Here is a 25,752-nt window from a genome sequence, read left to right as displayed (position 1 = left end):
TCCAGCAGGTTGATTTTCCAGGGGAACAAAGCCAGCCTTGGGAAGGGCTCCAGGGGCTCTGCTCCCCCTGTCCCACAGCCAGGAATGTGTCACCTGGACCCCTGCCCCCAAAATCCAGGAACAGGCATCAGCAGCATCTCCAAGGAGAGAGTCCTTGCAGCAAGAGAGTACAAATAAAATGGGATTGGCTGCCAACAAATTAAAATGACAGGGACACCATCTGGACAACAATTAAAGGGAGGGTTTGAGCTCCAGCTATGCTGACACAGTTTGGGAACGGGCTGGAGAGACAGGGAGTTACTGGGGGGGATGTTCAGATATGCCTGGGCAGGGCTGCAGCATTCCTGGATTGTTGTAGTGGAGATGGAGCTGTTTGAGCTGGAGAAAGATGGATTTGGGGAGAGGGATCCAAACTGTGCCTTGGTGCAGCTCCTCTGCTGTGGGTGTCCCTCCCCAGAGCTGAGGCTTTGGTGCTCCCTGGCATTCCATGGATCCTTCCAGGCTGGGAATTCACTGCCTGTGTCCCCTCTGGCCATGGGAATGGAGCAAATCCACACCAAACCTGCCATGAAAGGCATTTCAATCTGGCTGTGACACGTTTACCCAATTTTTAATAGGGATTTTTAATTTTTGATGCAAGCTCCCAGGCTGGATCATTAATTTTACAAGTTCTTCAATCCCTGGTGTTAAACCTGGGTTTAGCAAGTCCCTGCTATCCCAGGAAATGTTCCTGGAAGCATCCAGGGGTCTCATCCTCACCTGCTGCCTTTTTGCTCTGCTGAGCTGCTCCCCAGGCAGGGCCACTGCCTGGGACAGGGTTCCTGCAGCCCAGAGCTGGGACATTCCCTGACATTCCCTGACATTCCCTGGACATTCCCTGGACATTCCCTGGATGTTCCTGTCCATCCCCGCTCCAAAGGGCTCCTGTGGCCTGGACCAGCCCAGAGGGACACCAGGAAGGGACAGGGACACTGCTGGGACAGCAGCAGCAGCCACGGGAGCATCACAGGAACCACCCAGAGTGACAGGACAGGAGACTGTGGAGCTCAGTGCCCAGAGCTGCAGGGTCCTGGCACCCTCCAGTAGCTGGGATTGGGATTGGGATGGGATTGGGATTGGGGTTGGGGTTGGGGTTGGGATTGGGGTTGGGATTGGGATGGGATTGGGATTGGGGTTGGGATTGGGATGGGATTGGGATTGGGGTTGGGATTGGGATGGGATTGGGATTGGGATTGGGATGGGATTGGGATTGGGATGGGATGGGATTGGGATTGGGATTGGGACTGGGGTTGGGATGGGATGGGATTGGGATGGGATTGGGATGGGATTGGGATGGGATTGGGATGGGATTGGGATGGGATGGAAGAGCAGGGAGCTGCTCAGTCCCAGCCCTGCCTGGAGCTGAGGGGCCACAGGCAGCACGAGCCAAGGAAGAGCAGGGAAAAGAACTCCCAGAAATGTTGACATTTGGAATTTTCAGTCTCTAGCAGTGCAGAACAGCACAAAGGCGTTCTGAAAATGTCTCCTTTATTTTGATAACAATTCTGGGGAGAGAAACCAAAACCAAGAACAACAAAAGAAAGAAAACCCCCAAGCTTTGGTAGTGAATTATATTTGTGTCTCATGGTCCTGAATCCGCATCAAGATGTCATTTAGGAAAAGCCTCTCTAAATAAGCCATTAGAGCACAAGCCTATTAGAAACATCTGAGATGAGGCAATATTTTGTATTTTAGGATTATTCTTTTGAGCAATTTATTTTTAATTTGCAAGGAAACACAAATCTCATCACTTTCCTTTCAACGAAATGTAATCCAGGACATGGGGCTGTGTGAACAGCGCTGGGAGGGGCAGGGATGGGGACCTGGAACCCACTGGAATTTCTGCTGCTTCCCAGGGGTCCAAAAGGCTTGGAGCAGTTGTGTGCTCAGCAGATGCTCAGGTTTGAGGGGATTGTGCTGTGTGGGGACCCAGCAATTCCTGCTTTGGAATGGGAGCTGTGTGTGGCAGCGTGTCTGAGGGACGAGGTGCCCAGCACAGTGCAGCCCCTCACTGCCCTGGAAATGTGATTTCAGTGCTGCAGGAGGCAGAATGAGAGAGCAGAGGAAGCTGGGTGCTCTGTCCTGCTTTGCTCCTGGGGGAAGTGAGATGGGCTGAGGAGTAACAACATCCCTGACTGTGCAGATCTGCTCCTCAGGGACTGCAGGGAGAGTTACCAGCCCCAGGACAGGCACTGCCAATACAGGATTCTTCAGTTTACTGCAGTTTAAAACATAAATGGATGCCCCTACTTTTTTCTACCTTTTTTTTTTGAATCTGAGACAAAACAGCACATTTGAATTTTTGCATTTTTCTCCCATGAATCGGAAGCTATGGAGGAAAAAAGAATTCTCATCTGTTCCATAGCAAAGTGTTTCATTTGGAGTCTGAGCTTTTTCACTCAGCTCTGCCCTGAAGGTGTGGCAAACGTGCAGATTTTGTCTGGCCAGGTCCCAGCTTCCACAGGAAGATGAAATCCAAGCGTTTCCTTGCAGGCTGGAGATGGGGAGGGAGCTGATGGGGGGCTGGGGGAGGCTGGCTCTGCTCTGGGGGAAGCTCTGCAGGACACAGAGTGCCTGGGGATGGTTCTTTTCCATCCAAGGGAGCAGGACTGGGGCAGGGACGTGCAGGGATCCCCCCAGGCTGGCAGAAGAGCCCCAGGTGTGGGGTGACACCTGAGGCACCCCTGGGGCTCCCAAGGGCTTCCAGTGCTCCGCTGAGCAGCTCCAGGGAGCCAAGGGCAGGTCCTGGCAGAGCCCAGGCCACTCCAGCCCAGCCCTGACAGCACCCAGGCTTTGCCTTGGCTGGGATGCACGAGGGACACTTCCCACCCGTTCTGGGAATGGATTTAGGGAGCTGATGGCTTTTCAGGGCTCATTCCAGCTGCCTTCCAGGCTCGTTCATCCACAGCTTTCCTTTGCTGGATTCCCCATCCTCCCTTTTGTCTGGCTCTCACTTTTCATAAGAAAGGCTGGAATTATGAGCTGAGGAAATGGCAGCAAAGCAAATCCAGAGTCTGGTTAAATCCAGGGCTCTGGAGGGGGAGTCTGGCTCCTCCTCAGCTTCCCTGCTGTCCTGCACTGGCTCTGGCAATTCCAGTCTGCTTTTTTTCCTCCTTGGAGAAGGAGATTTGATTTCTGCTTTGATTTCTGCAGCTCCCATCAATGAGAGAACGGCTGAGGCTCCCTTCAGGCCTGCCAGAAGGAGATGGGGTCAGACAGCAGCTCACACCTCAGGAGCTCAGCTCAGCAGCTCGTGGGGCTTTGGAGAGGGGTTTTTAGGAGATTGAAGGGTTCAGTTTATTTCCCCTGTAGGAGATCAGCAGGCCAGGGCTCTTGGCTGGGTGACACCAGGTGCCACCTGAGCCCCAGGGACACCTGCAGTGCTGTGGGGAAGGGCTGGCTCCTCGTGCTCTGGGGATCTCTGCCCAGGCTGATCTGCAGCTCCAGACACCTGAAGCTGCTGCTTTCGGGGGTTTGGTGTGGTTATTTCACCTTCTCACCCACAAACTGGTGGCCCAGTCCCAGTCCCAGTGTCATCCCGGTCCCATCCCAGTCCCAGTCCCAGTCCCAGTGTCATCCCGGTCCCATCCCAGTCCCAGTCCCAGTCCCAGTGTCATCCCGGTCCCATCCCAGTCCCAGTCCCATCTCAGTCCCAGTCCCATCCCATCCCATCCCATCCCATCCCATCCCATCCCATCCCATCCCATCCCATCCCATCCCATCCCATCCCATCCCATCCCATCCCATCCCATCCCATCCCATCCCATCCCATCCCAGTTTGTCATGCATGGAGTGCTCCAGGCTGGGCTGGGTGTCTGGGCTTGGAATTGGTGGGGGAACAGAGAGAGGCTCTTTTGAACCTCGCTCCTTTGGCTAATTACCAGCGTGGTAATTGATGTGCTTCATTAATAATCAACGCTCTGCATTCCCCTACTCCTGCTGCTGGGGCTTTGATGGGATGAGAGCAGCACAGATTCAGAGAATGGCCTGGGAAGGGAGGCTGGGAGGCAGCAGAGCCACAGACCCCTCTGCTTTAGCCCTACAACAGATCAAACAAAGGGTTTGGTGCTGCTCGGGCGTTTCCCTCCCACCTTTTGGGGAGGCACCTCCTGCACCTCCATCAGCCCCAGCTCTGCTTTGGCTGCTCAGGAGCAGCTGGAATAATCCTCACCCCCAGGGAGGGGACAGACCCTCTGGTGGCAATGGCCACAGCTCCTCACCCAGGGTCTGGGGAGTCCCCTGCCCATGGGGACAGCCAAGGGTGGCAACAGGCAGGGCCTGAGCAGCTCCTGGCAGCAGCTCCTGGGCTCCTGTGGGATAGCCCTGGATAACTCTGGGCAGCTGGGAGAGGCTCTCTGCACGTCAGCTCAGGGATGTGTGTAGGAATCTTCAAGCCATAAATACTTGGTGAGGGTTGCAGTGACTCTTTTGAGTGGGGAGAGCAGAATGTGGCAGCCAGAAAAAAACCCCATGGTACAAAAATAGCAATGGCCCTTTTGGGAAGAGGAAATGATATTCCACTAAAAACAGCAACCCCAATTAAATGGGAGCATTTAAAGCAGGGGATTGCTAATTACCTAGACATGGATGGGGCAGACATGGCAAACAGATTTCTTGGGGAACTTTTAGCTCTGTACATATGCCCATGGTGATTTATTTTCTTGCCACGGGCTCAGAATTGTCTGGGCTGTGTAAATATTGTGGCTGTGAAGATTTCCAGTGGATCAGGCTGGAAAGAGCCATTTGGTCACCCACCAGAGCTGGGGAGTCTCATTAATGGAGATTTGGGGGCATGGCCAGGCCCATCCTCCCCCTCCTTTTAATTAACCCTTGTTTTAATTAATCTTTGTTTTAAATTACCCCTGGCACGTGAAGGGAAGCTCTGCCAATCCCCCCTTGGGTGCCTTGTGGGACCCTGATGGAACGAAACACTTTCCCAAGCACTTTTGTGTTTGTTAGAATGGTGCAAGAGGGGCAAGATGTGAATTTTTTAATATGAAAATGTCAATTTTGCAGCTGGAATGTGGGAAGTGGCTGGTGCCCTGTGTGGAAGGTGATGGGGATGTCTCTGTGCTCACCCTGCAGGGATGGACACAGACCATGCTGTCTCCTCTCTAAACACAGATTTCCAATTTTTCTTCCACACTTCCACATCTCTTCTGTTTCGACATTAATAAGAATAGCAAAGAGTTCAGAGAAAGTAGTTTTGGCATCTACTGTATTTAATTTGCTCCAACTTTCATGTGGAGTTTAATTTAGACTGATGAGAGAGGCAGTTTTATGAGTATAAAACTCCATTAATTACAGATCCTGTCTTAATTATAAATGGCTCTGTTTTAAAGGAAGTTTTACAACCAAAATTAAGACTTGGAGCAGTTCAATCAATACAAACATCAATTAGACCTGACTTTGTACTCCAATTAATTTATAAAGCGTCCCAATGAAGTGTGGGGAGTGTGGCACTCTGTGCTCCCCCGTGGCTGGAAGGGAACCCTTCCCTGGTGCTGGATGTGCCCCAGGAATCAGCAGAGCTCAGGGAGACACAGCCCAGCCTGGCACAGAGGGGAGCTGGGTTTGCTCACTACACACTGTTGTTTGGCTGTGGCCCAGCAGAGCCCGGAATTCCCGGGGGGAAAATGTCCCAAAGGCTTTGAGGAGCTCCAGGCTGGGGCAGCCCCGGGACACGGGAGCAGGAGAGCTCAGCCCCCTGTGCTTCCTGATCCTGGAGTGCCAGGAGTGTCCAGGGGCACAGGGAGTGTCCAGGGAGTGTCCAGGGAGTGTCCAGGGAATGTCCAGGGGCACAGGGAGTGTCCAGGGAGTGTCCAGGGAGTGTCCAGGGAATGTCCAGGGGCACAGGGAGTGTCCAGGGAGTGTCCAAGGAATGTCCAGGGGCACAGGGAGTGTCCAGGGAGTGTCCAAGGAATGTCCAGGGGCACAGGGAGTGTCCAGGGAATGTCCAGGGAATGTCCAGGAGCACAGGGAATGTCCAGGGAATGTCCAGGGAGTGTCCAGGAGCACAGGGAATGTCCAGGAGCACAGGGAATGTCCAGGGGCACAGGGAATGTCCAGGAGCACAGGGAATGTCCAGGGGCAGAGGGAATGTCCAGGAGCACAGGGAATGTCCAGGAGCACAGGGAATGTCCAGGGAATGTCCAGGGGCACAGGGAATGTCCAGGAGCACAGGGAGAGCAGCAGCTCCCAGGCCAGGCAGGAGCTGCAGCTTTGGGATGCTCAGGGAGCCCTCGGTGCTCCCAGATCTCTCCCCATGTCCTGGATGGGCTGGGCAGGTCCTGGAGCACATTCCCCGTGCCCAGGTGTGCCCAGGCTGGGCTGCTGTCCCTCTCCACAGGCAGCTGGCACGGGGACACGGCCCAGGGCAGGAGCACAGCCGGCATTTCCCTGCTCCTCGTTATTCCTTGGCTGCTGTGGGATGCCCTGGCTGGCTGCAGAGCTGCCAGCAGCTGTTCCTGAGCGCTCTGGAGCTGCTGCTTCAGTGTCTCCAGGGCCATGGGCAGGTTTTGTCCTGCACAGAGGGATGAGGGAGCCCCTGGAAGCAGCAGCTGCTGCCCAGCTCGGGACGAGCCAGCTGCAGTTTCTGCTTTGAGGGAGAAGCTGCTTCCATGGAGAGGAGTGGGAAAATAACAGGAACTTTGGGATTTCCCCTGAAGTGCCTTAGGAACTGCTCCCTTGGGGAGACAATTCCCTCCCTCTCCTGAGATGTTTTCATAGCAAACTTGGGAGTTCAGGTGTTGGATGAGGATCCTCCTCCCAGGGAGGGCAGCTGTGCACCCCTGGAGGAGCAGGCACCAGTTCTGGGAGAAAGGGATTGGGGCTGGATTCTTTCCCTCCGTGCTGGAAATCCAGACCAGGGCTGGGATTCCTTGGAATTGAATTATGAGTTTAATGGCCAAGCCACCAAGAGCAGTCAGGTGGGTTTGCTTCTTGATTCCATTTCCTCTTAATCTAAATTGATTCGTATTTGCAAGAAATACTTCCAGAGTCGTTTTATCAACCAGCTGCGTTATTGCCTCGGGAAATACAATGGAATTTTAGGCTGGGATCAATTCCACTTCGAGTTCCAGGCAGAGCGGGAGGTTCAGGGTGCTGTGTCTGTGCTCATACAGCGCATGGATATGGTGGGGATATATTGATATATTGATATATTGATATATTGATATATTGATGTATTGATATATTGATATATTGATGTATTGATATATTGATATATTGATACATTGACATATTGATATATTGATATATTGGTATATTGATATATTGACATATTGATATATTGATACATTGACATATTGATATATTGATATATTGATACATTGATATATTGATATATTGATACATTGATATATTGATACATTGATACATTGATATATTGATACATTGATATATTGATACATTGATATATTGATATATCGATACATTGATATATTGATACATTGATACATTGATACATTCATACATTGATACATTGATATGTTGATACATTGACATATTGATACATTGACATATTGATACATTGATATATTGATATATTAATATATTGATACATTGATATATTGATATATTGATATATTGATACATTGATATATTGATATATTGATATATTGATATATTGATACATTGATATATTGATACATTGATATATTGATATATTGATACATTGATATATTGATACATTGATACATTGACATATTGATACATTGACATATTGATACATTGATATATTGATATATTGATATATTGATACATTGATATATTGATACATTGATATATTGATACATTGATATATTGATATATTGATACATTGATATATTGATACATTGATACATTGACATATTGATACATTGATATATTGATATATTGATACATTGATATATTGATACATTGACATATTGATACATTGATACATTGATATATTGATACATTAACATATTGATACATTGATACATTGATATGTTGATATGTTGATATATTGATACATTGATATATTGATACATTGATACATTGGCATATTGATACATTGACATATTGATACATTGACATATTGATACATTGATATATTGCTATATTGATACATTGACATATTGATACATTGATATATTGATATATTGATATATTGATACATTGATATATTGATATATTGATATATTGATACATTGATATATTGATATATTGATATATTGATATATTGATACATTGATATATTGATACATTGATATATTGATATATTGATACATTGATATATTGATACATTGATACATTGACATATTGATACATTGACATATTGATACATTGATATATTGATATATTGATATATTGATACATTGATATATTGATACATTGATATATTGATACATTGATATATTGATATATTGATACATTGATATATTGATACATTGATACATTGACATATTGATACATTGACATATTGATACATTGACATATTGATACATTGATACATTGATATATTGATACATTGATATATTGATACATTGACATATTGATACATTGATACATTGATATATTGATACATTAACATATTGATACATTGATACATTGATATGTTGATATGTTGATATATTGATACATTGATATATTGATACATTGATACATTGGCATATTGATACATTGGCATATTGATACATTGACATATTGATACATTGATATATTGATACATTGATATATTGATACATTGACATATTGATACATTGATACATTGATATATTGAATATCTGTGTTGAGGCTGTTCTGACCCTGCTGCTGGGACAGTGCAGGGTGTCCCTGGGAGTGCCACTGCTCCCAGAGCCTCTTCAATCAGGTGCTGCACACTCAGCTCCAGATCATTTCCCCAGCGTTTTTCGTGCGCCAGGAAGCAAAACCACCCTGAAAATCCAGCTGGTGGGAAGGGGGAAGCTGCTCTGCCTTGTCAAGCTAAAAGCACTCGGCCTCTCTTCCCTGTGCCCCTGGGGGCAGAGCAATCCCAGGAAATGTCTCCTTGCCCTTATCTTGGCCAGCAGCAGCCAGCAGGATTCCTGTGATCCATGTGGGAGGATCCATGGGGATCCTGGGCAGGGGATGGTGCCTGAAATCCCCAAGTGCTGCTGAGACCCTCCTGATCCTCAGCTGCAGAGCGTGGCCCTGGGAGGGTGGGGACAGCCCAGGCTGATCTGGGCACAGGGGGACAGGGCATTCCTCACCCAGCCTGCAGGGATGCAGGGAGATCAGGAACCCTCTTTGGGCTGGCTGTACTGAAATTGTGGCTTTTTTTCCTGAAGTTTGTGTTACATTTGTAAGAGAAAGAAAAGCCCAGAATTGCTGTGCAGGGAGCACAGGAGCTCCACAGGGACAGCACAGAGAGGTGGCTCCGTGTCACCCCTTCTCCAGCAGCTTTCTGCACAGCACCCGGAGGTGTCACCCAGGGGAAGCTTCCCAGCAGTCAGAGCTTGGTGCTGGGCTGGGAGAAGCAGATGTGGATGTGGGAGGAAAAAGCCCTTTTTCCAGAACTCTGGTAGGCTTGGGGAAAGGGAGGTGTCAAACGGCTCCAAACGCCGGGCTGGAAGCAGAGCAGCCAAGGAGAGGGAGCTTTGCTTTTCTCTCACCCCTTCCCACCAGCCAAAGGCCACCACTTGAACCAGACCCAGCTGGAAGAAGTTCTTCCCATGATTTTATGTTGTTTTTCTTATCAGCTCTGGCTGCATCTTTTTTTCCCCTGCATTCTCATTTCTTATCCAGTCCCTCGCATGAATAAGAGATGCCACATCCCTCCCTGCTATAAATATCCCTGTGAGCAGAGAGAACACAGACTCCATGTGTTTAGATGTATCCTGGATCCTAGGTGACGTTTCTCCAATATTGTGTCTTTAATGGGAATTCGCTGATTAGGTGCAGAAAAGGCTCCAGGAGACGCCTGGGCTCGGTTTAATACAAAGAGTACTACGGTTGCTAAGAGACCGATACCTCAACTTTGGAAATCTTCATCCCCACTCCATAGATTATCTTGGCAAATTGGACTTTCTGAGTTGGCAGCAAATGGGAAAGAGTAACTTTTAAAAATAGAGATAATTTAGGTGACGTCAAAGGCATCTGGTGTCCTTTTCCAGCAACGTGAGCCTGATCTGCTTTGCTTTGTGTAGAAATCACTCAGCATCCAGCACGAGGCTGTGCTGCTCGGGGCTGCTTTACTCACACCCCCTTTCTCTTTGGGGTATTCATGGGTTTGTGGCACTGCCAGGAGCTCTGTGCTTCCAGCACCAGGACCTGTGCCCCGGGAGCAGCTCCTGTGCCCAGAGACCCCCACGGGGACAGTCCCTGCTTCACCCTCCTGAAAATCAGCTCCTCATTCCCACCTGGAGTCAGGCTGGATCCTCAGCCTGATTCCCACCTGGAATTGTGGGGAGAGGGGCAGGAGTGCCTGGGCTTAACCAGCCCTCACCACCCCTGCTGCCTTCGGCTCTGGAGGAGCCTCTGGAATGGCACAGGAGGCTCTGGATGCCAGCTGGGAACCAGGCAGGGATTTGGGAATCAGGCAGGGATTTGGGAATCAGGCAGGGATTCGGGAATCAGGCAGGGATTCGGGAATCAGGCAGGGATTCGGGAATCAGGCAGGGATTCGGGAATCAGGCAGGGATTTGGGAATCAGGCAGGGATTTGGGAATCATGCCAAGATCCTTGTGTTTGGAATCAGGCAGGGTCTCGGGCTGTGCATGAGATGCAGCAGAGAGGGAATGCAGGAACTGGAGCAGGGGATGGAACTGGCAGCACGAGGATGGTGTGAGAGCAAGGGAATAAATCAGGAATGACTGAAAGCCGGGTGTGGGAGGAGATGGCCCCAGGTCCCTGGGGATGAGGTTCTCACTGCGGGGTGGGGCAGGAGAGGAGGGGATGATGGACCCCACAGAGAAAAGGCCCTCCAGGAGTGCATCTGCTGGGAGGATGAGCTGGAAGAGGCTCAGACACCGGCCGGGGATTTCCAGCCATCACCTGTATCCTTTCCCAGGGATTTTCCATGGGCCAGCACCTGAAGTCACACAGATAAGTGGTGGCTGCCTCTGTCACCTCAGCACCCCGGGAGAGGCTGTCCCCAGCTCAGGTGTGGCTCTGCCTCCCAGACAGAGATGGATGGCCCAGCATAAATTATCTCCTCCAAAGCAGAGCTTAAGGTGGACTTCTGCAGAGTTCAGAGCAGCTCACTGCATTTCTAATGTCAGCTCTGAAATGCAGTTGCAGGCTCTGTGCTTGGCTGTGTGCTCAGGTTCTGAGATTTCCTGGTACTTTTAGAAACATTCATTTGTTCAGCAGACACAGAAGTGGCCACCGAAATGTGACTGTGGGATGTGTTTTGGAGGTATGGAGTGAGCAGGAGTGAGATGATGATAAAGGCAAGGGTTACACGGCTTTTCCCAGCTCAGACAATGCCCTGTAATTGTGTGTCAGGAGTCCTTCAGCTTTGATATCACACCAGTTAATTAAACCAGCCCTCTGAAGAGCCTGTCTGTGCTGGCAGCTTTGCTGCCTCCTTCCCAAGCACCAAACAGGCTCTGAAGGCAGCGCTGGTGTTCAGTGCATCCATCTGTAGGGAAATGGGAAATGGGAGATGTGCTGGAATCCACCTCTGCCTTTACTGGGCTGAGCCAGGCTGGGTTCCAGGTGCTGGAAGGAGGATAGGACAAAAATAAAAAAAAAGAAGAGGGAAAAAAAGAAAAAGATGTTTCCAAAAGGTAGGAAATGAAAAGAAATGAGTACTTCAGTGTTATTTAAAATGCCATTAAAGCTTGCAAGGAAAGCAATCCCTTTCAAGCTGGATTGTCTGTGCTTGCCTCCAACACGTTTTTCCAGTGGAATTCTCAAGGACTGCTTTCAGGTACACAGCACACAGAGAGAGAACAGGGATTTATCCTCAGGAAGGCTTTATTCTTCTGGGCCTTTGATGTGCAGAAACTGCAGCTTCATTCAAACAACCAAACAGCAGAGAAATGCAAATATTTCAATCACTCTCCTGGAACATTTGGAGGATTCAAGGTTCAGTACAACAGTTTTTCCTGTTTTCTGCAAAAGGTAAACAGAGGAAAAAGAAACCCATTTGCAATGAGTTTGCTGCTCTCTGCACAGGGAAATACTTGGGAATTGCTGACAAAGCTGCTGGAGCTGTGTCAGTTTTCCAGAGGGGCTCAAGTGTTGCTGTGGGGCTTTTTGGGGCTCCCTTAAGGAAACACTCTAGTGTTTGGGAAAAGCTTTTCCAAATTGCTTTAGGCTTCACCAGTCTGATGAGAATTGTTCCATGGAACAGCACCTCTGGGAACAAAGCAGAGCCAGCCCCGAGTTGGGAGAGTTTGGGAGGGTTTGGAGGCTCACGGGGTTTTGTCCCTTTGCCATCCCCTGCTCTCCCGGAGCCGCTGGAGCACCTGGAATGCTCCTGGAATGCTCCTGGATATTCCCCATCCCAGCAGCCCTGCTCCTGCCTGCCCTGGGGATGCTGAAGAGGAGCAGAGGCTGCAGCAGCTCTGGGACAGCCCAGGGCACGGTGAGAGCTCCAGCCGGGGGTGCTGAGCGGCTTCGCTGCCATCCCAATAACCAAGGGAAATGTTTTGACACTCCCCGTTGGAACACGCCGGGGGGACGTTGCCATTAGATAAAAACGGGGTTATTTTGACACTTCGCTGCAATTTGTGGCAGGGAGAAAAAAGAAACAAAAAACCCACCCAAAAAACCAAGAGTGAGAATAGCAGATGGAGGGCTGGAAATTTCCATTTTTTTAGTTGTAGTAGTTCCAAGCCTCCCTCCCCGGTTCACTCGAGGACGAGCTGTTTGCAGTTTCAGATCGTTCCCTGCGTGCTCGGGGCCCAAAGGTGCATTAAGGACTGGGATCCATGGGTGGGGAGCTTTGGGGTGGTGTTATCCCCACTCCTGTCTCACCAATGCCGAGATCCCTGCGGCGCTGAGCGCTGCTCGCGCTTTCCGGGTGGGATTTACACCCCAGAGCAGCCGAGGGCGGCCAGGGGATGCGATGGAATTAATTCTCCAGGGAATCCTTATTCCTCCTCCTCCAGGAGACACGGCAGAATCACGATGTTTGCCCAGGGAAATCCCTGGGAATAAACCCCAGCAGGGAGCTGGGATGAGAGGGAAGGTGGGGCAGGAGCAGGGGGAGGCTCGGGGAGGGAAGGGCTGCAGCAGGAGCAGCAGGAGGAGGATGAGGATGGATTTGGGGGATTGAGCACTTGCTGGGTGAGGTGTCAGGGCCGGCTCTGGCAGAGCTGTTTGTGCCCTTCAGAAAGGTAATGAAGAATCCTCCTTTTCCCTGGCTCTTCCCTCCCGCTCCCGGAGGAGGGGGGATTGATTGGACACGTGCTCTGTAATAGGGAAGCTGTAAAGTGCAGCTGTTCAATGGGAGGAGAGGGAATGAATTAAAAGCAAACACATCTCCCCCCTCCTTTCCCTACACAGCTCTGGAATGCTCAAATAACTCTGGGAAGGGGGTGCTGTGCCCTGGGCTCCTGTGGAACAGGAATCTTCACACCCAGGGACAAACGGCAGGCTAAACTTTCCTGGGAAACCTTTTCCACCCGGCTCTGCTCCTGCTGCCTCAGCCCCCTCTGCTCCCAAAGCCCGATTTGTTCCTTCCTCCCCGCTGGACTTTCACCCTTCCAGTTCTTCCCAGCCTTAGATCATTTGGGAATTTCATTCACGTTGTAGCTGCTGCCTCTTTGAGGCCATTAACATCAGCTGATTGGGTGGCCAGGGCTGGATGGGGATGGAGAAGCCTGGAATAGTGGAACAAGGTGAGCCTTGGTCCCTTCCAACCCAAATCACTGCAGGACTCTGTGATTCCGTGGGGCAGGATGAACTTCCAGTTCTCTGAGTTTTCCTGGGATCTTTTCCCCCTTTTATCCTCTAATACAGTTCTGTGTCAGCTGCCCACATTTGGGAGTAAATGAAGACACTGCTTAGGGAAAGAGGAATATTGGGATTTCTGACTCCCCAGGGAGGGGAAATCCACCTGCCTGATTTTCCAGGCTGGGCAGGGGGAGAGGGCAGCAGCACCTCAACACGTTCCCCCTGTCATCCTTGAAGGACAGGGCTCAAGGTAAAGCATTCCTGTGGAGATGCTGCAGTGGGAAAGATCCCAAAGCTTCTCCCAAGCCCCAGCACTGTCTGTGGAGAGACTGGCTCCATGGACCACATCCCCTCGCAGCTCTGAGCCGGGAGCATCTGTTGCCATGGTGACTTGGTGGGGAAAGTCATCTGGGGAAAGTGCTGCTGTATTTTTAGCTTTGGGTAATGAAATGTAACAGCTGGAGAGGAAGGTGAGGGGCAGCCGGGGCCCACAGGAGCCTGGAGCAGGGTTTGGGAGCAGGGCTGGGTTCAGGGAGGGTGCTCAGGATGGGCAGAACCTGCAGGAGCCTGGGAATGACTCCTGGGAAGAGAAGGGGATGAGGAGGAGCTGTTCCACGGTGAGATAAAGAAGAGGCACTGCCTGAGGTCACACTGCTCCCTGTACAGTGTGCTCAGCCTATAAATAGCTCACATCTACCTTGGCACCAGTGGTATTTATAGAGTGGGGAGGGGAAAAGGCTCTGTTTGGTGGTGGGGGTGGATTTGGGAAGGACGTGCCAGGCTTGGTCAAAAGTTCAGGTCTTTGAGAGGAGCAGAAAGCCCCAAATGTGAGGGGTTCTGCTCTGCCCAAGGCTCAAAGGCTGAGTGCTGTTAATGCAGTTTTGGGATGGGAGTGCCTGGAGAGGGCTCTCAGCTGGGGCTGCTGTGTGGATATTCCACAAGTCTCCTTTATCCCTGGCATTTACCCCTGGCATTTGGATCAATCTCACTCGCCTGGAAACTTCTCCAGATTCACATTTTACTTCCTAAAATCCTCTCCTGGCTCCCTGCAATGAACCTCATTCTTCTGCCTTCAGCTGTCACGAGTTTGTTTTCCCATTAATTGATTTGGGTGTAATATTTACTGCACTGAGCTCTCAGGACCACAGATGAAAGGAGATTTCCCTGCAGCTGGTGGAGTCTGATGGGATTCAGGGATTCATTCCCACTCCAAAGGCTCCTGGAATTACGAGCCGAAGCTTTGAGCAGCCTCCCCACCTTTCCCTCCCATGGCTGGCAGGGAGACAGAGGGAATTCAGCTTTGGGAAGTCACAGCTGGTGCAAACCCGAGTCCAGAGCGTGGAGATCGGAGATGTGGCCCAATATTCCCTGGAATGAATTCCCTCTGTGTCCCTGACCCCAGGAAATCCTGTGTGCACAGGAGCTGTGGGGCTGTGGGAGGTTTATGGGTGTGCACGAACATATCCTGATCCCCCTGCCCCAGGACGATCAAATATCCACAATTAACGCTGGAAAAAGCAACAGCTGCTGCTTCTGTGCTCAGCATCCACCATAACAGCTCCTCCTTTCCCCCTTGCCTCCACAGAGATCCGAGAGGCTTTCCGAGTGCTGGACCGGGACGGGAATGGCTTCATCTCCAAGCAGGAGCTGGGCATGGCCATGCGCTCCCTGGGCTACATGCCCAGCGAGGTGGAGCTGGCCATCATCATGCAGCGCCTGGACATGGATGGTGAGTCCTCAGCCGGGTCTGCTCCCTCCTGGGGCGTTCCCGGCGGCTTTCCCGGCTCTTGGCAGCCCTTGGATCCGGATCCAACAATTCCTGGTCGGAGAGGGAGCTGGGGAGCTCTGCTTTCCCCACCCAAAAGGAAAGGGCAGGGTGAGAGGTGAAGCTGCTGTGGGTAAGGGGGAAAAAGGAATGCATCGCTTCAAAGAGGGTTTTGTGCAAAATTTGTTGTTTGCCCCTTGCCCTGCTGGGCTGGCCTTTCCTGGCAGAGAGGGACTCGGGCTCAGGGCTGGCAAAGCCAGGCTTAGTGTGCTGCCAACTCCTGGGGTCTTTTCCCGAAATTCTGAGCTTTGCTGGAAAAAGAGTGCTGGGACTTGGCTCCCAGTTCAGATTTGTCTCCAGTCCTTCCCTGACTCTGGCAGCCTTTGGCTCCGTTCTGTGCAGACTCTGCTGTGGAGGGAGCTGAGCTGGGGAGTTAAACCTGGAACCTGGAGGTGCTAAATTCCTGCTGAGGCTTTCCAGGGAGCTCTGTGTGCTTCCTGCAGGGATGGCAGCTGATCCTCCAGCTCCAAACTGGTTGTACTGGTGCAGTGTTGGAGCAGGGGTCTGGGGGAGGCTGTGCCAGGGGAAGGGCCAAGTGGGACGTGGATTTAAAAAAGTCAGGGAATGGGAAATTCCTGAGGCACTGAGCAAAGAGGGGAATGTTCTGTGAAAGATTTCCCTTGCCTGCAAATTGAATTAGTGCAGTACAGCTTGAATTTATATTACTATGGCTACTTTTTCTCCAATGGATTCTTCACCTTTTCCTGGGATTTAACTTGAACTGTGGAGTGAGAACCAGCAAAAGCCTCCTCCTTCCTCTCCCAGTGGGAAAGGGCATCCTTCAGGAGCAGGGCAGGAATGCTGCTTGTGCCCAGGGCTCCCAGGAACAGCCTGACCACCTTCCCATGTATTCCTGGGGGGGGTTGCTGAGTTTTTCCAGGTCTTTGCTTGGCATTCGATGGGTTGGAAGCCTGGATGGATGAAAGGTCACGCTCAGGGAGGAGTCTCCAGTGGTCAGGAGAGCCACGGGGGGAGGTGAAATCCTGTGCACATCTCTGGCCCGTGCTGTGAGTTATGATGTGCTGGCAGGTGGAGCAGCCAGACATCCATTCCTTCCTTCCCATCAAAACTGCTGCCAGGGCCTGAAAATGAGGTAAGAAAATTGGCAGGGCTTGGGGTTTAACCTGAGCCAGCCTGAGCAGCCCCAAGATCCAGTTTTCATCAGCAAATTCCAGCGTGGCAGAGGGCCTGAGTCTGCCACGGCCGATTTCACTGAGGGCTGGAAGGAACCTGGGCTGGGCTGGGCTGGGCTGGGCTGGGCTGGGCTGGGCTGGGCTGGGCTGGGCTGGGCTGGGCTGGGCTGGTGTTCCCTGTTTTCTGCAGGGATGGGGATGAAGGGAGCAGGATTGCCAGGCTGGACATGGGGATCTCAGAGGAGCATCTGAAGTGACCTGACAGGAGCATTTCACACCTGGCTGTCACCTCCTGCCACCGAGCCAGGAGCGGCACAGGCACCTTCCACTACCCCAGGCTGCTCCAAGCCCCGTCCAGCCTGGCCTCAGGCACTTACAGGGATGGGACAGATGGGTTAGGATGGAGTTTGGGTTTGTCCTTTGATCTTAAAGTGATTTTTTCAGTGTGAGAAATGATCCAGCCACATTCCAGCCTGGCTGTCCTTTAAAATGTGTTGCTGAGCTGGGAATTTTGGGCAGTGGGCTGGATTTGATGAGACTTGTCTGGATTTACAGGGGCCACTGTCTCCATGTCTGCTCTCATTTGGACAATGAGGATTATCACATTTTATCCCATTCTGTGTTCTCACTGCAGAAGTGAGGAGTAATTACAGCTGCTCCTGCAGCCTGTCAGATCTGCAGCTCAGGAGTTCATCAAATTATGCCAAATTATATCAAATGATACCAAATGCCTTCCAACCCTGCCTCTGCTGACGTGCAGCCCTGCTGAAGGGACAGCACAAAAGGAAGCTCTGAAGTGCAGTCCCCGCTCTGGAGCCCCTGGGCTGAGCTGCACCTCGTGCCCTGTGCTCTGTTTGGATCCTTGCTGTGTTTTATTTCTTCCTGAAGTGTGGTGCCCTGGGGTTGTTCTGGCTCCCCAGAGCCCTGTTTCATGAGCTGCTGCTGCTCCCCAGGGTGTCAGACCCTTCCCAGGGCAGGGGGCAGAGGATGGCAGTCCCAGGAGTCTGGGGGTGATCCTGCTGCTCTTGATCCGTGGGACAGAGGGATCAGCTGCTCACGGAGCTGCAGAGATCCCCAGGGAGGGAGGGGATTTCAGAGAGGGCTGGGGGCACAGGGAGCTCATCCGCTGGCACATCCCTGGGGACATGTGGTGCCAGGGCTGGCTCCTTGGCCTCCTGCAGCTCCCTGGGGCCCGGCTGGAGCTGGCAGGTGTCTGATGGACATTTATTTCACTCCCTGTTTTCCTTGGACTTCTCCTCCTTGTTTGAGTGCTCGTGCTGGAGCAGGGACAGGTCCCAGCAGATTCCCTGTCCTCCTCAGTCTGTCTCCTGCTCAGACTCTGGCAGTTCACAGATTTATTTTTAATGGGAAGCAAGCTGTTCCCGAGGAGCTGTTCCCTGCCCCTGCAGGACAAGCCAAGGTGTACCAGAGGGAGGAACTCTGCAGCTCCTGGATGGACAAACCCCCCCTGCTCCACCCTTCTGGGCTCTGCTGGAGCCTGCCAGCCCCACAGAAATCCCCTCTTCCAGGGATGTGTCCTACAATCCATGGATCTGTTCTGTGTGGTTGTCATGGAGCCAGAGCAGCCAGATCCACACAACTGCTCTGAAATCTGCAGGAGTGGAGGCACTTAAGAGACAGAGGGGCTCCAGTGGAGATGTTTGATCCTTTCCTCAGATCCAGTGAAGCTTTCCATGGAATCCCAGAGTGGTTTGGGTGGGAAGGGATCTTAGAGCTCTTCTCATTCCATGGCAGGGACACCTTCCACTGTCCCAGGAGCTTCCAATGTCCAGCCTGGCCTTGGGCACTGCCAGGGATCCAGGGACAGCCCCAGCTGCTCTGGCAATTCCATCCCAGCCCCTGCCCACCCTGCCAGGAACAATTCCTGCCCAAGATCCCATCCATCGCTGCCCTCTGGCACTGGGAGCCATTCCCTGTGTCCTGTCCCTCCATCCCTTGTCCCCAGTCCCTCTCCAGCTCTCCTGGAGCCCCTTCAGGCCCTGGCAGGGGCTCTGAGCTCTCCCTGGAGCTTCTCCTGTCCAGGTGAGCCCCCCCAGCTCTGCCAGCCTGGCTCCAGCCCTGGAGCAGCTCCGTGGTCTCCTCTGGACTCTTTCCCACAGATCCACGTCCTTCCCGTGCTGGGGTGGTTTTTCCTCTCTCAGAAGTCACTGGAGCCAGCTATAATTAAAACTGTTTTCCAAGGCCAAAGTTTGGTGCCAGACCTGCCCTGTTCCCATTGTGGTTCTGGACTGAGGCTGTAATTAGGGAAAATTCTCTGCCTTGTGCTGGGCAAGGGGTCAGAGGGCTGAGGAGGCTCTGACCTCCAAATGTGTGGAACCAAAAGCCTCGTCTGGGAAATCTGCCGTGGCTGGAGCTGCTCCCTGCTCATCCCCTGCCCCATCCCAGGGCACACCTGTGCCAGCCTGGGCACGGCACTGGCACTGCAGGGAGCTGCTGGAGAATAAAAATAAACAGGAGCTGTGTGCCCCGAGCTGCAAACCCAGCTCATTAACTTTAAATATCTCACCTCGGGCTCGCTGGAGGTCAGGCAGGAGGAGAGCGAATGCTGATCAGGCTCCAGCACAACGAGCCAGGCTCCCATCACTGCCATTCCTTCTGGTTGTCACAATTCCCAGCTTTCTGCCAGGACTCAGAGTCCTGCCGGCAGCAAACCTCTGTGGGTGCTGGAGGCTCCTCTCAGCCAGCCTGGGCATGATGAGCTGATGTGTTTGGGCTCTGCTGGGGTGGCCGAAAGGTTCTGAGTCATTGTTTGAGTCATGAGGCTCAGGCACAGCGTTGGTGCCCCCGGGTGACTCGGTGACATTAATGCCAGGATTAACACGGAGCTTCACGGGGGAGGACACGGCCGGGAGGAGATCAAGGAGTGCTTTAGGTGGGTTTAAACCAGCGCTTGAGCTCAGCTCTGGTGCTCTGCTGAGATCACCCACACAGGCAGTGACCCATCCCTTGGCTGGTGAGAGCAGCTCAGGGGTGGGATCCTGCCTGAAGCCCCTGTGTCCTCACCCCCTGTGCCACCTGCCAGGCTGCCCTGTCCCAACAGACCCCTCAGCACCATTCCCAAGGTTTCCCTGTCCCAACAGACCCCTCAGCACCATTCCCAAGGTTTCCCTGTCCCAACAGACCCCTCAGCACCATTCCCAAGGTTTCCCTGTCCCAACAGACCCCTCAGCACCATTCCCAAGGTTTCCCTGTCCCAACAGACCCCTCAGCACCATTCCCAAGGTTTCCCTGTCCCAACAGACCCCTCAGCACCATTCCCAAGGGTCCCCTGTCCCAGCACATCCCACCCCACCATGCCCCCAGGTTTCCCTGCCCTCCCAGTTTGTAAATAAGTTCTGGGAATGTGTGAGTGCCTTGGAATTATGGAATCTTTAAGCTGGGAAAGAGCTCTGAAATCCTTAAACCAGCTCGGAGATAATTTGTGGATAATCCACACATGACTTGGAGTCCCGAGGGCCTTGTGGAGAGCAGCAAGTCTGTATTTGGGGATGGAGGGGTTGGATTTGGCTGCAGGGCTGGATCCTGAGCAGATCCCCCAGCGCTCTGTGCCCGTGGGGAGGAGCAGGGTGGCTCCTGTCTGTGCCAAACCCAAACTCCACACTCTGCTCCTGGGATGGGATGTGAAAACTGGCCTTTGGTGATGCCCTGGCTGTGCAGAGCAGCCCCGTGCAGGTTTGGGTGTTGGTTTTTATAACATTTCTCCCGTGGCTGTCAAAAGGAATGTTCAGACAAAGCCGTGATTTCTGTGTGTTGATGGAATGATGCTGCAGTCTCCCGAGGTGCTGATGGCAGGGAAGGTTTGTTTTCTGCAGCTTCACGGGAATGTTAAAGGGATATTTCTACCAGGCAAAAGTGGGGTCTAGCTGCCTTGCTAGTTAAGAGTTTTAATTGAAAAAGCAGTCAATAAGGGGATAATGCATTTTTCAATGGCATCTTTCTTCGGAGGTTGTGGAAAATGCTCTCATTAAGCTGCTAATTAAAGCGTGTGAGGTTAGTGATGATCCCTGGCAGGAAGTCACGAGCAGCGGGCTGCCCGAGTGCGGTACAAAGTCAGATCCCGCAGTCCTGGCACCTTCCCTCACCTGGGGACCGAGCCCTGCCCGGCCCCGAGGGCAGAGCGACATCGGGAAGGACCCGAAGTGAAGAACTCGGGGTCACACAGGCCAAAGGGGGCAGGCACCAGCGTCTCTTTAAAATGCAAATTGTTTTCTTGCTAATCTGGCTGATTTGAATAAATCAGCATCCTGAAGCATCCCGGTGTGTATCCCACGGATTGGGATTGGCGGTGAGCATCCCCCGGAGCCGCTGGCACCTGACATCACCTTCCCGATCCTCCCGATCCTCCCGATCCTCCCGATCCTCCCGATCCAGACGGCAGCAGGAGCTTTCCAGAGCCCATAAATATTCAGGAATTTAATGAATGGCTCTCCAAGTGGTGCGGGTCCCAGCCCTTACCCCAGCGAGCTGTCCCAGACATGAGCAGAGCCCCGGAGCAGCGGCTTTTACAGGATCCCTGCAGATCCCTGCAGATCCCTGCCTTTCAGAGCCTCAGCCCAGGTTATTCCCTCCCAGAAATCCCAGATCTGCTGCCCGGAGATGGAAATTCGGCCCGGGACTGCTCGGGCTGCGCTGATCTCCCCACGTTTGTGCGGGGAGCGCCTCAGGGCTCCCTGGCCCTGGGGAATGAGCTGTTTCCCTCAGTGTGTGTGATTCCCTCAGTGTGTGTGATTCCCTCAGTGTGTGATTCCCTCAGTGTGTGTGATTCCCTCAGTGTGTGTGATTCCCTCAGTGTGTGTGATTCCCTCAGTGTGTGTTTCCCTCAGTGTGTGATTCCCTCAGTGTGTGTGATTCCCTCAGTGTGTGATTCCCTCAGTGTGTGTTTCCCTCAGTGTGTGTGTTTCCCTCAGTGTGTGATTCCCTCAGTGTGTGTGATTCCCTCAGTGTGTGTGTTTCCCTCAGTGTGTGTGATTCCCTCAGTGTGTGTGTTTCCCTCAGTGTGTGTGTTTCCCTCAGTGTGTGATTCCCTCAGTGTGTGTGATTCCCTCAGTGTGTGATTCCCTCAGTGTGTGTGTTTCCCTCAGTGTGTGTGATTCCCTCAGTGTGTGTTTCCCCTCAGTGTGTGATTCCCTCAGTGTGTGTGTTTCCCTCAGTGTGTGTGTTTCTCTCAGTGTGTGATTCCCTCAGTGTGTTTCCCTCAGTGTGTGTGTCTCCCTCAGTGTGTGTGATTCCCTCAGTGTGTTTCCCTCAGTGTGTGTGTCTCCCTCAGTGTGTGTGATTCCCTCAGTGTGTTTCCCTCAGTGTGTGTGATTCCCTCAGTGTGTGTGATTCCCTCAGTGTGATTCCCTCAGTGTGTGTTTCCCTCAGTGTGTGTGATTCCCTCAGTGTGATTCCCTCAGTGTGTGTGATTCCCTCAGTATGATTCCCTCAGTGTGTGTGATTCCCTCAGTGTGTGTTTCCCTCAGTGTGTGTTTCCCTCAGTGTGTGTGTTTCCCTCAGTGTGTGATTCCCTCAGTGTGTGTGTTTCTCTCAGTGTGTGATTCCCTCAGTGTGTGTGTTTCCCCTCAGTGTGTGTGTTTCCCTCAGTGTGATTCCCTCAGTGTGTGTGATTCCCTCAGTGTGTGTGTTTCTCTCAGTGTGTGTGATTCCCTCAGTGTGTGTGATTCCCTCAGTGTGATTCCCTCAGTGTGTGATTCCCTCAGTGTGTGTGATTCCCTCAGTGTGTGTGTTTCCCTCAGTGTGTGTGATTCCCTCAGTGTGTGTGTTTCCCTCAGTGTGTGTTTCCCTCAGTGTGTGTGATTCCCTCAGTGTGTGTGATTCCCTCAGTGTGATTCCCTCAGTGTGTGTGATTCCCTCAGTGTGTGTGTTTCCCTCAGTGTGTGTGATTCCCTCAGTGTGTGTGATTCCCTCAGTGTGTGATTCCCTCAGTGTGTGTGTTTCCCTCAGTGTGTGATTCCCTCAGTGTGTGTGTTTCCCTCAGTGTGTGTTTCCCTCAGTGTGTGTGATTCCCTCAGTGTGTGTGATTCCCTCAGTGTGTGTGTTTCCCTCAGTGTGTGTGTTTCCCTCAGTGTGTGTGTTTCCCTCAGTGTGTGTGATTCCCTCAGTGTGTGTTTCCCTCAGTGTGTGTGTTTCCCTCAGTGTGTGTTTCCCTCAGTGTGTGTGTTTCCCTCAGTGTGTGTGATTCCCTCAGTGTGTGTGTTTCTCTCAGTGTGTGATTCCCTCAGTGTGTGTGATTCCCTCAGTGTGTGTGATTCCCTCAGTGTGATTCCCTCAGTGTGTGATTCCCTCAGTGTGTGTGATTCCCTCAGTGTGTGTGATTCCCTCAGTGTGTGTGATTCCCTCAGTGTGTGTGATTCCCTCAGTGTGTGATTCCCTCAGTGTGTGTTTCCCTCAGTGTGTGTGTTTCCCTCAGTGTGTGTGATTCCCTCAGTGTGTGTGATTCCCTCAGTGTGTGTGATTCCCTCAGTGTGTGTGATTCCCTCAGTGTGTGATTCCCTCAGTGTGTGTGATTCCCTCAGTGTGTGTGTTTCCCTCAGTGTGTGTGATTCCCTCAGTGTGTGTGATTCCCTCAGTGTGTGTGATTCCCTCAGTGTGTGTGTTTCCCTCAGTGTGTGTGATTCCCTCAGTGTGTGTGATTCCCTCAGTGTGTGTGTTTCCCTCAGTGTGTGTGTTTCCCTCAGTGTGTTTCCCTCAGTGTGTGTGTTTCCCTCAGTGTGATTCCCTCAGTGTGTGTGTTTCCCTCAGTGTGATTCCCTCAGTGTGTGTGATTCCCTCAGTGTGTGTGATTCCCTCAGTGTGTGTGATTCCCTCAGTGTGTGATTCCCTCAGTGTGTGTTTCCCTCAGTGTGTGATTTTCAGTGGCCTGATCCTTTCTTGGGGGCAGCTGGGACACAACAGGGGCCATTCCCTGGCACAGCAAAGGATTGGGGTCTGTGGGCACCGGGAAGTTGCTGTGGAGATTTCCCAGGGTGTGGGGGGTCCCTGGTGTGCAGCAGCTCCAGAGGGGCACGTTGGGCTCTCAGGGGTAATTAATTGATAATAATGAGGGTGGGCAGGCCCCTGGATCCCTGGCAGTGCCCAAGGCCAGGCTGGAGGGGGCTCAGAGCAGCCTGGGACAGGGGAAGGTGTCCCTGTTCACATCAGGGTGCTGTTCTATAGAGCCTCTAAAAGTTCCTTCAAACCCAACCTTCTCTCTGATTTCTGAGTCTGATCTTTTCCTCTCATTCCAGGGGATGGCCAGGTGGATTTTGATGAATTTATGACGATTCTGGGACCTAAGCTGGTGTCATCAGAGGGCAGGGACGGCTTCCTGGGGAACACAATAGACAGCATATTCTGGCAGGTAAGTGAGCATTGCTTTAACTGCAACTCCAGCCTCAGCAGCTTCCAGAGTGGGTTTGTTGAGGAGCACAGGATGTTTTCCTGAGTGGGAATGATTGTGGAAAGGGTGCTGAGGTCCATCATGCTGGGGGCTGTGTAAGAACACCCCACGCTGCTGGAGGGAATTGTGTCCTGTGCTCCTGTGGATGAATGCAGCTGGACACAGCAAAGCACCCCGAGACTCCTGCAACACCTTTGGGAGTCTGGAATTCACTTTTGGCAGAGAAAAGCACTTTTCTCCAGGAATCTTTTGAGTTGGGAACCTTGAAGCTGCTCCCAGAAGTGTGCCCTGCTCAGGGTCCCGTGGCTGTGGCAGGGCTGCTCTGCACACAGGGAATGTGCTGGGCAGGGCAGCTCCCACTGGCATTTCTGCTGAATCCAGGGATGAGCTCAGGATGAACCTGTGCTGTGCCAGAGGAAGGTTTGCCCCAGGTGCTGCCCTGGTGGGGTTTGGTCCTGCTGGTCCCAGGCACTGGGAGGAGACACATCCAGCACTGGGAGCTGCTTTTTGCCTGCCCTGCAGTGAGACTTTAAACAGCTTTGGAGCTTCCAGAAAAAACAGTCCAGGCTGTTATGGCAGGATCAAAAATCCCCAGAAACACAGAGCTGCATGTTTGCTGCCAATGGATCAAATGTGTGGCTTCCTGTGGGATTGCAGCTCCTTTCACTGACCATCCCACAGCCTTTGCCTGCTAAGAAACTTTGGCTGTTCCCAGGTTTAATGAAGCAAAAGAGCCAAACCTGGAAATGAGAATTTCTGCCTTCTTTTACAACCCTCCAGCCCCATCCAGACTGAATTGGGTGGAGCTTTGGAAGAGTATTTTAAAAGGCTTTTAAAAACTTGTTCCTGGCCTCCTGGCAAGGGACAGGAATAACCCTGAAAATTCTGCTGTGGATCCCAGGATTTGGTTGTCAAAGCAGGAGTTTGGTGCTGGTGAAGGCCCCATGGTTTGTGATGTAGCTGGGGGGAGTAAATGGCACCAGGAGGGGCAGGACTGGGAGCCAGGGATGTTTTATTGCCTCCACTAATCCTTGGGAGCCCCATCCCATCCCACTGAGCCATTGGTGCCTTCCAGAATTCCAGCCCCTCAGGAGCTGCTCAAGAAGCAAAAATCCTGGTGAGAAAATCAAGTTTGTGAGCTGAGCTCTTGGATGGGGAGCAGAGAAGTCTGGAGCCTTCCTGAAAATTCCACTCAGTTTAACCCACTGCTTTTAGTGCCCCCACCCCAAATGCCTGGGATGAGGCTGGGAGATGGGATTGTGCCTGGATTTAGAGCAGCAGGGTTCCTGGGATCAGCTTCCACAGGAACATGGCCCTGGTGCCTCCTGGGCCATGGTGGGACAGGGAAAAGGGGGCAGAGGCTCCGGGTGGGAGCCCTGGCTGGGCAGGGACAGCCCCCGGGGCTCCTTCAGGCAGCTCTGACTGAATTCCACAGGCGCTCCATGGCCTTGGAAAACAGCAGCTGTGGGCTTCACCCCCTCTTTACTCTGCACTTGCCCGGATTTGTG

The 25,752-nt window shown here is 52.0% G+C and overlaps 1 protein-coding gene across 3 annotated transcripts in view; it reads left to right on the top strand.

The window, feature by feature from the left end:
* The window catches only part of CALN1 (calneuron 1), an 83,413-nt gene that overhangs the window by 34,807 nt on the left and 22,854 nt on the right, over positions 1-25,752 (top strand). For all 3 annotated transcript variants that reach the window (XM_005525886.2, XM_088066245.1, XM_088066244.1), the window contains 2 exons: positions 15,473-15,616; positions 24,093-24,205. In XM_005525886.2, coding sequence (XP_005525943.1) covers positions 15,473-15,616; positions 24,093-24,205 — 257 coding nt within the window. The remainder of the gene's footprint in view (positions 1-15,472; positions 15,617-24,092; positions 24,206-25,752) is intronic.

This window comes from Pseudopodoces humilis, chromosome 23 (genome assembly GCF_049639895.1).
Source record: "Pseudopodoces humilis isolate 2021_Gansu_Grassland_sample_001 chromosome 23, ASM4963989v1, whole genome shotgun sequence".
NCBI lineage: Eukaryota > Metazoa > Chordata > Aves > Passeriformes > Paridae > Pseudopodoces > Pseudopodoces humilis.
This window is presented reverse-complemented; position numbering and strand designations above follow the sequence as displayed.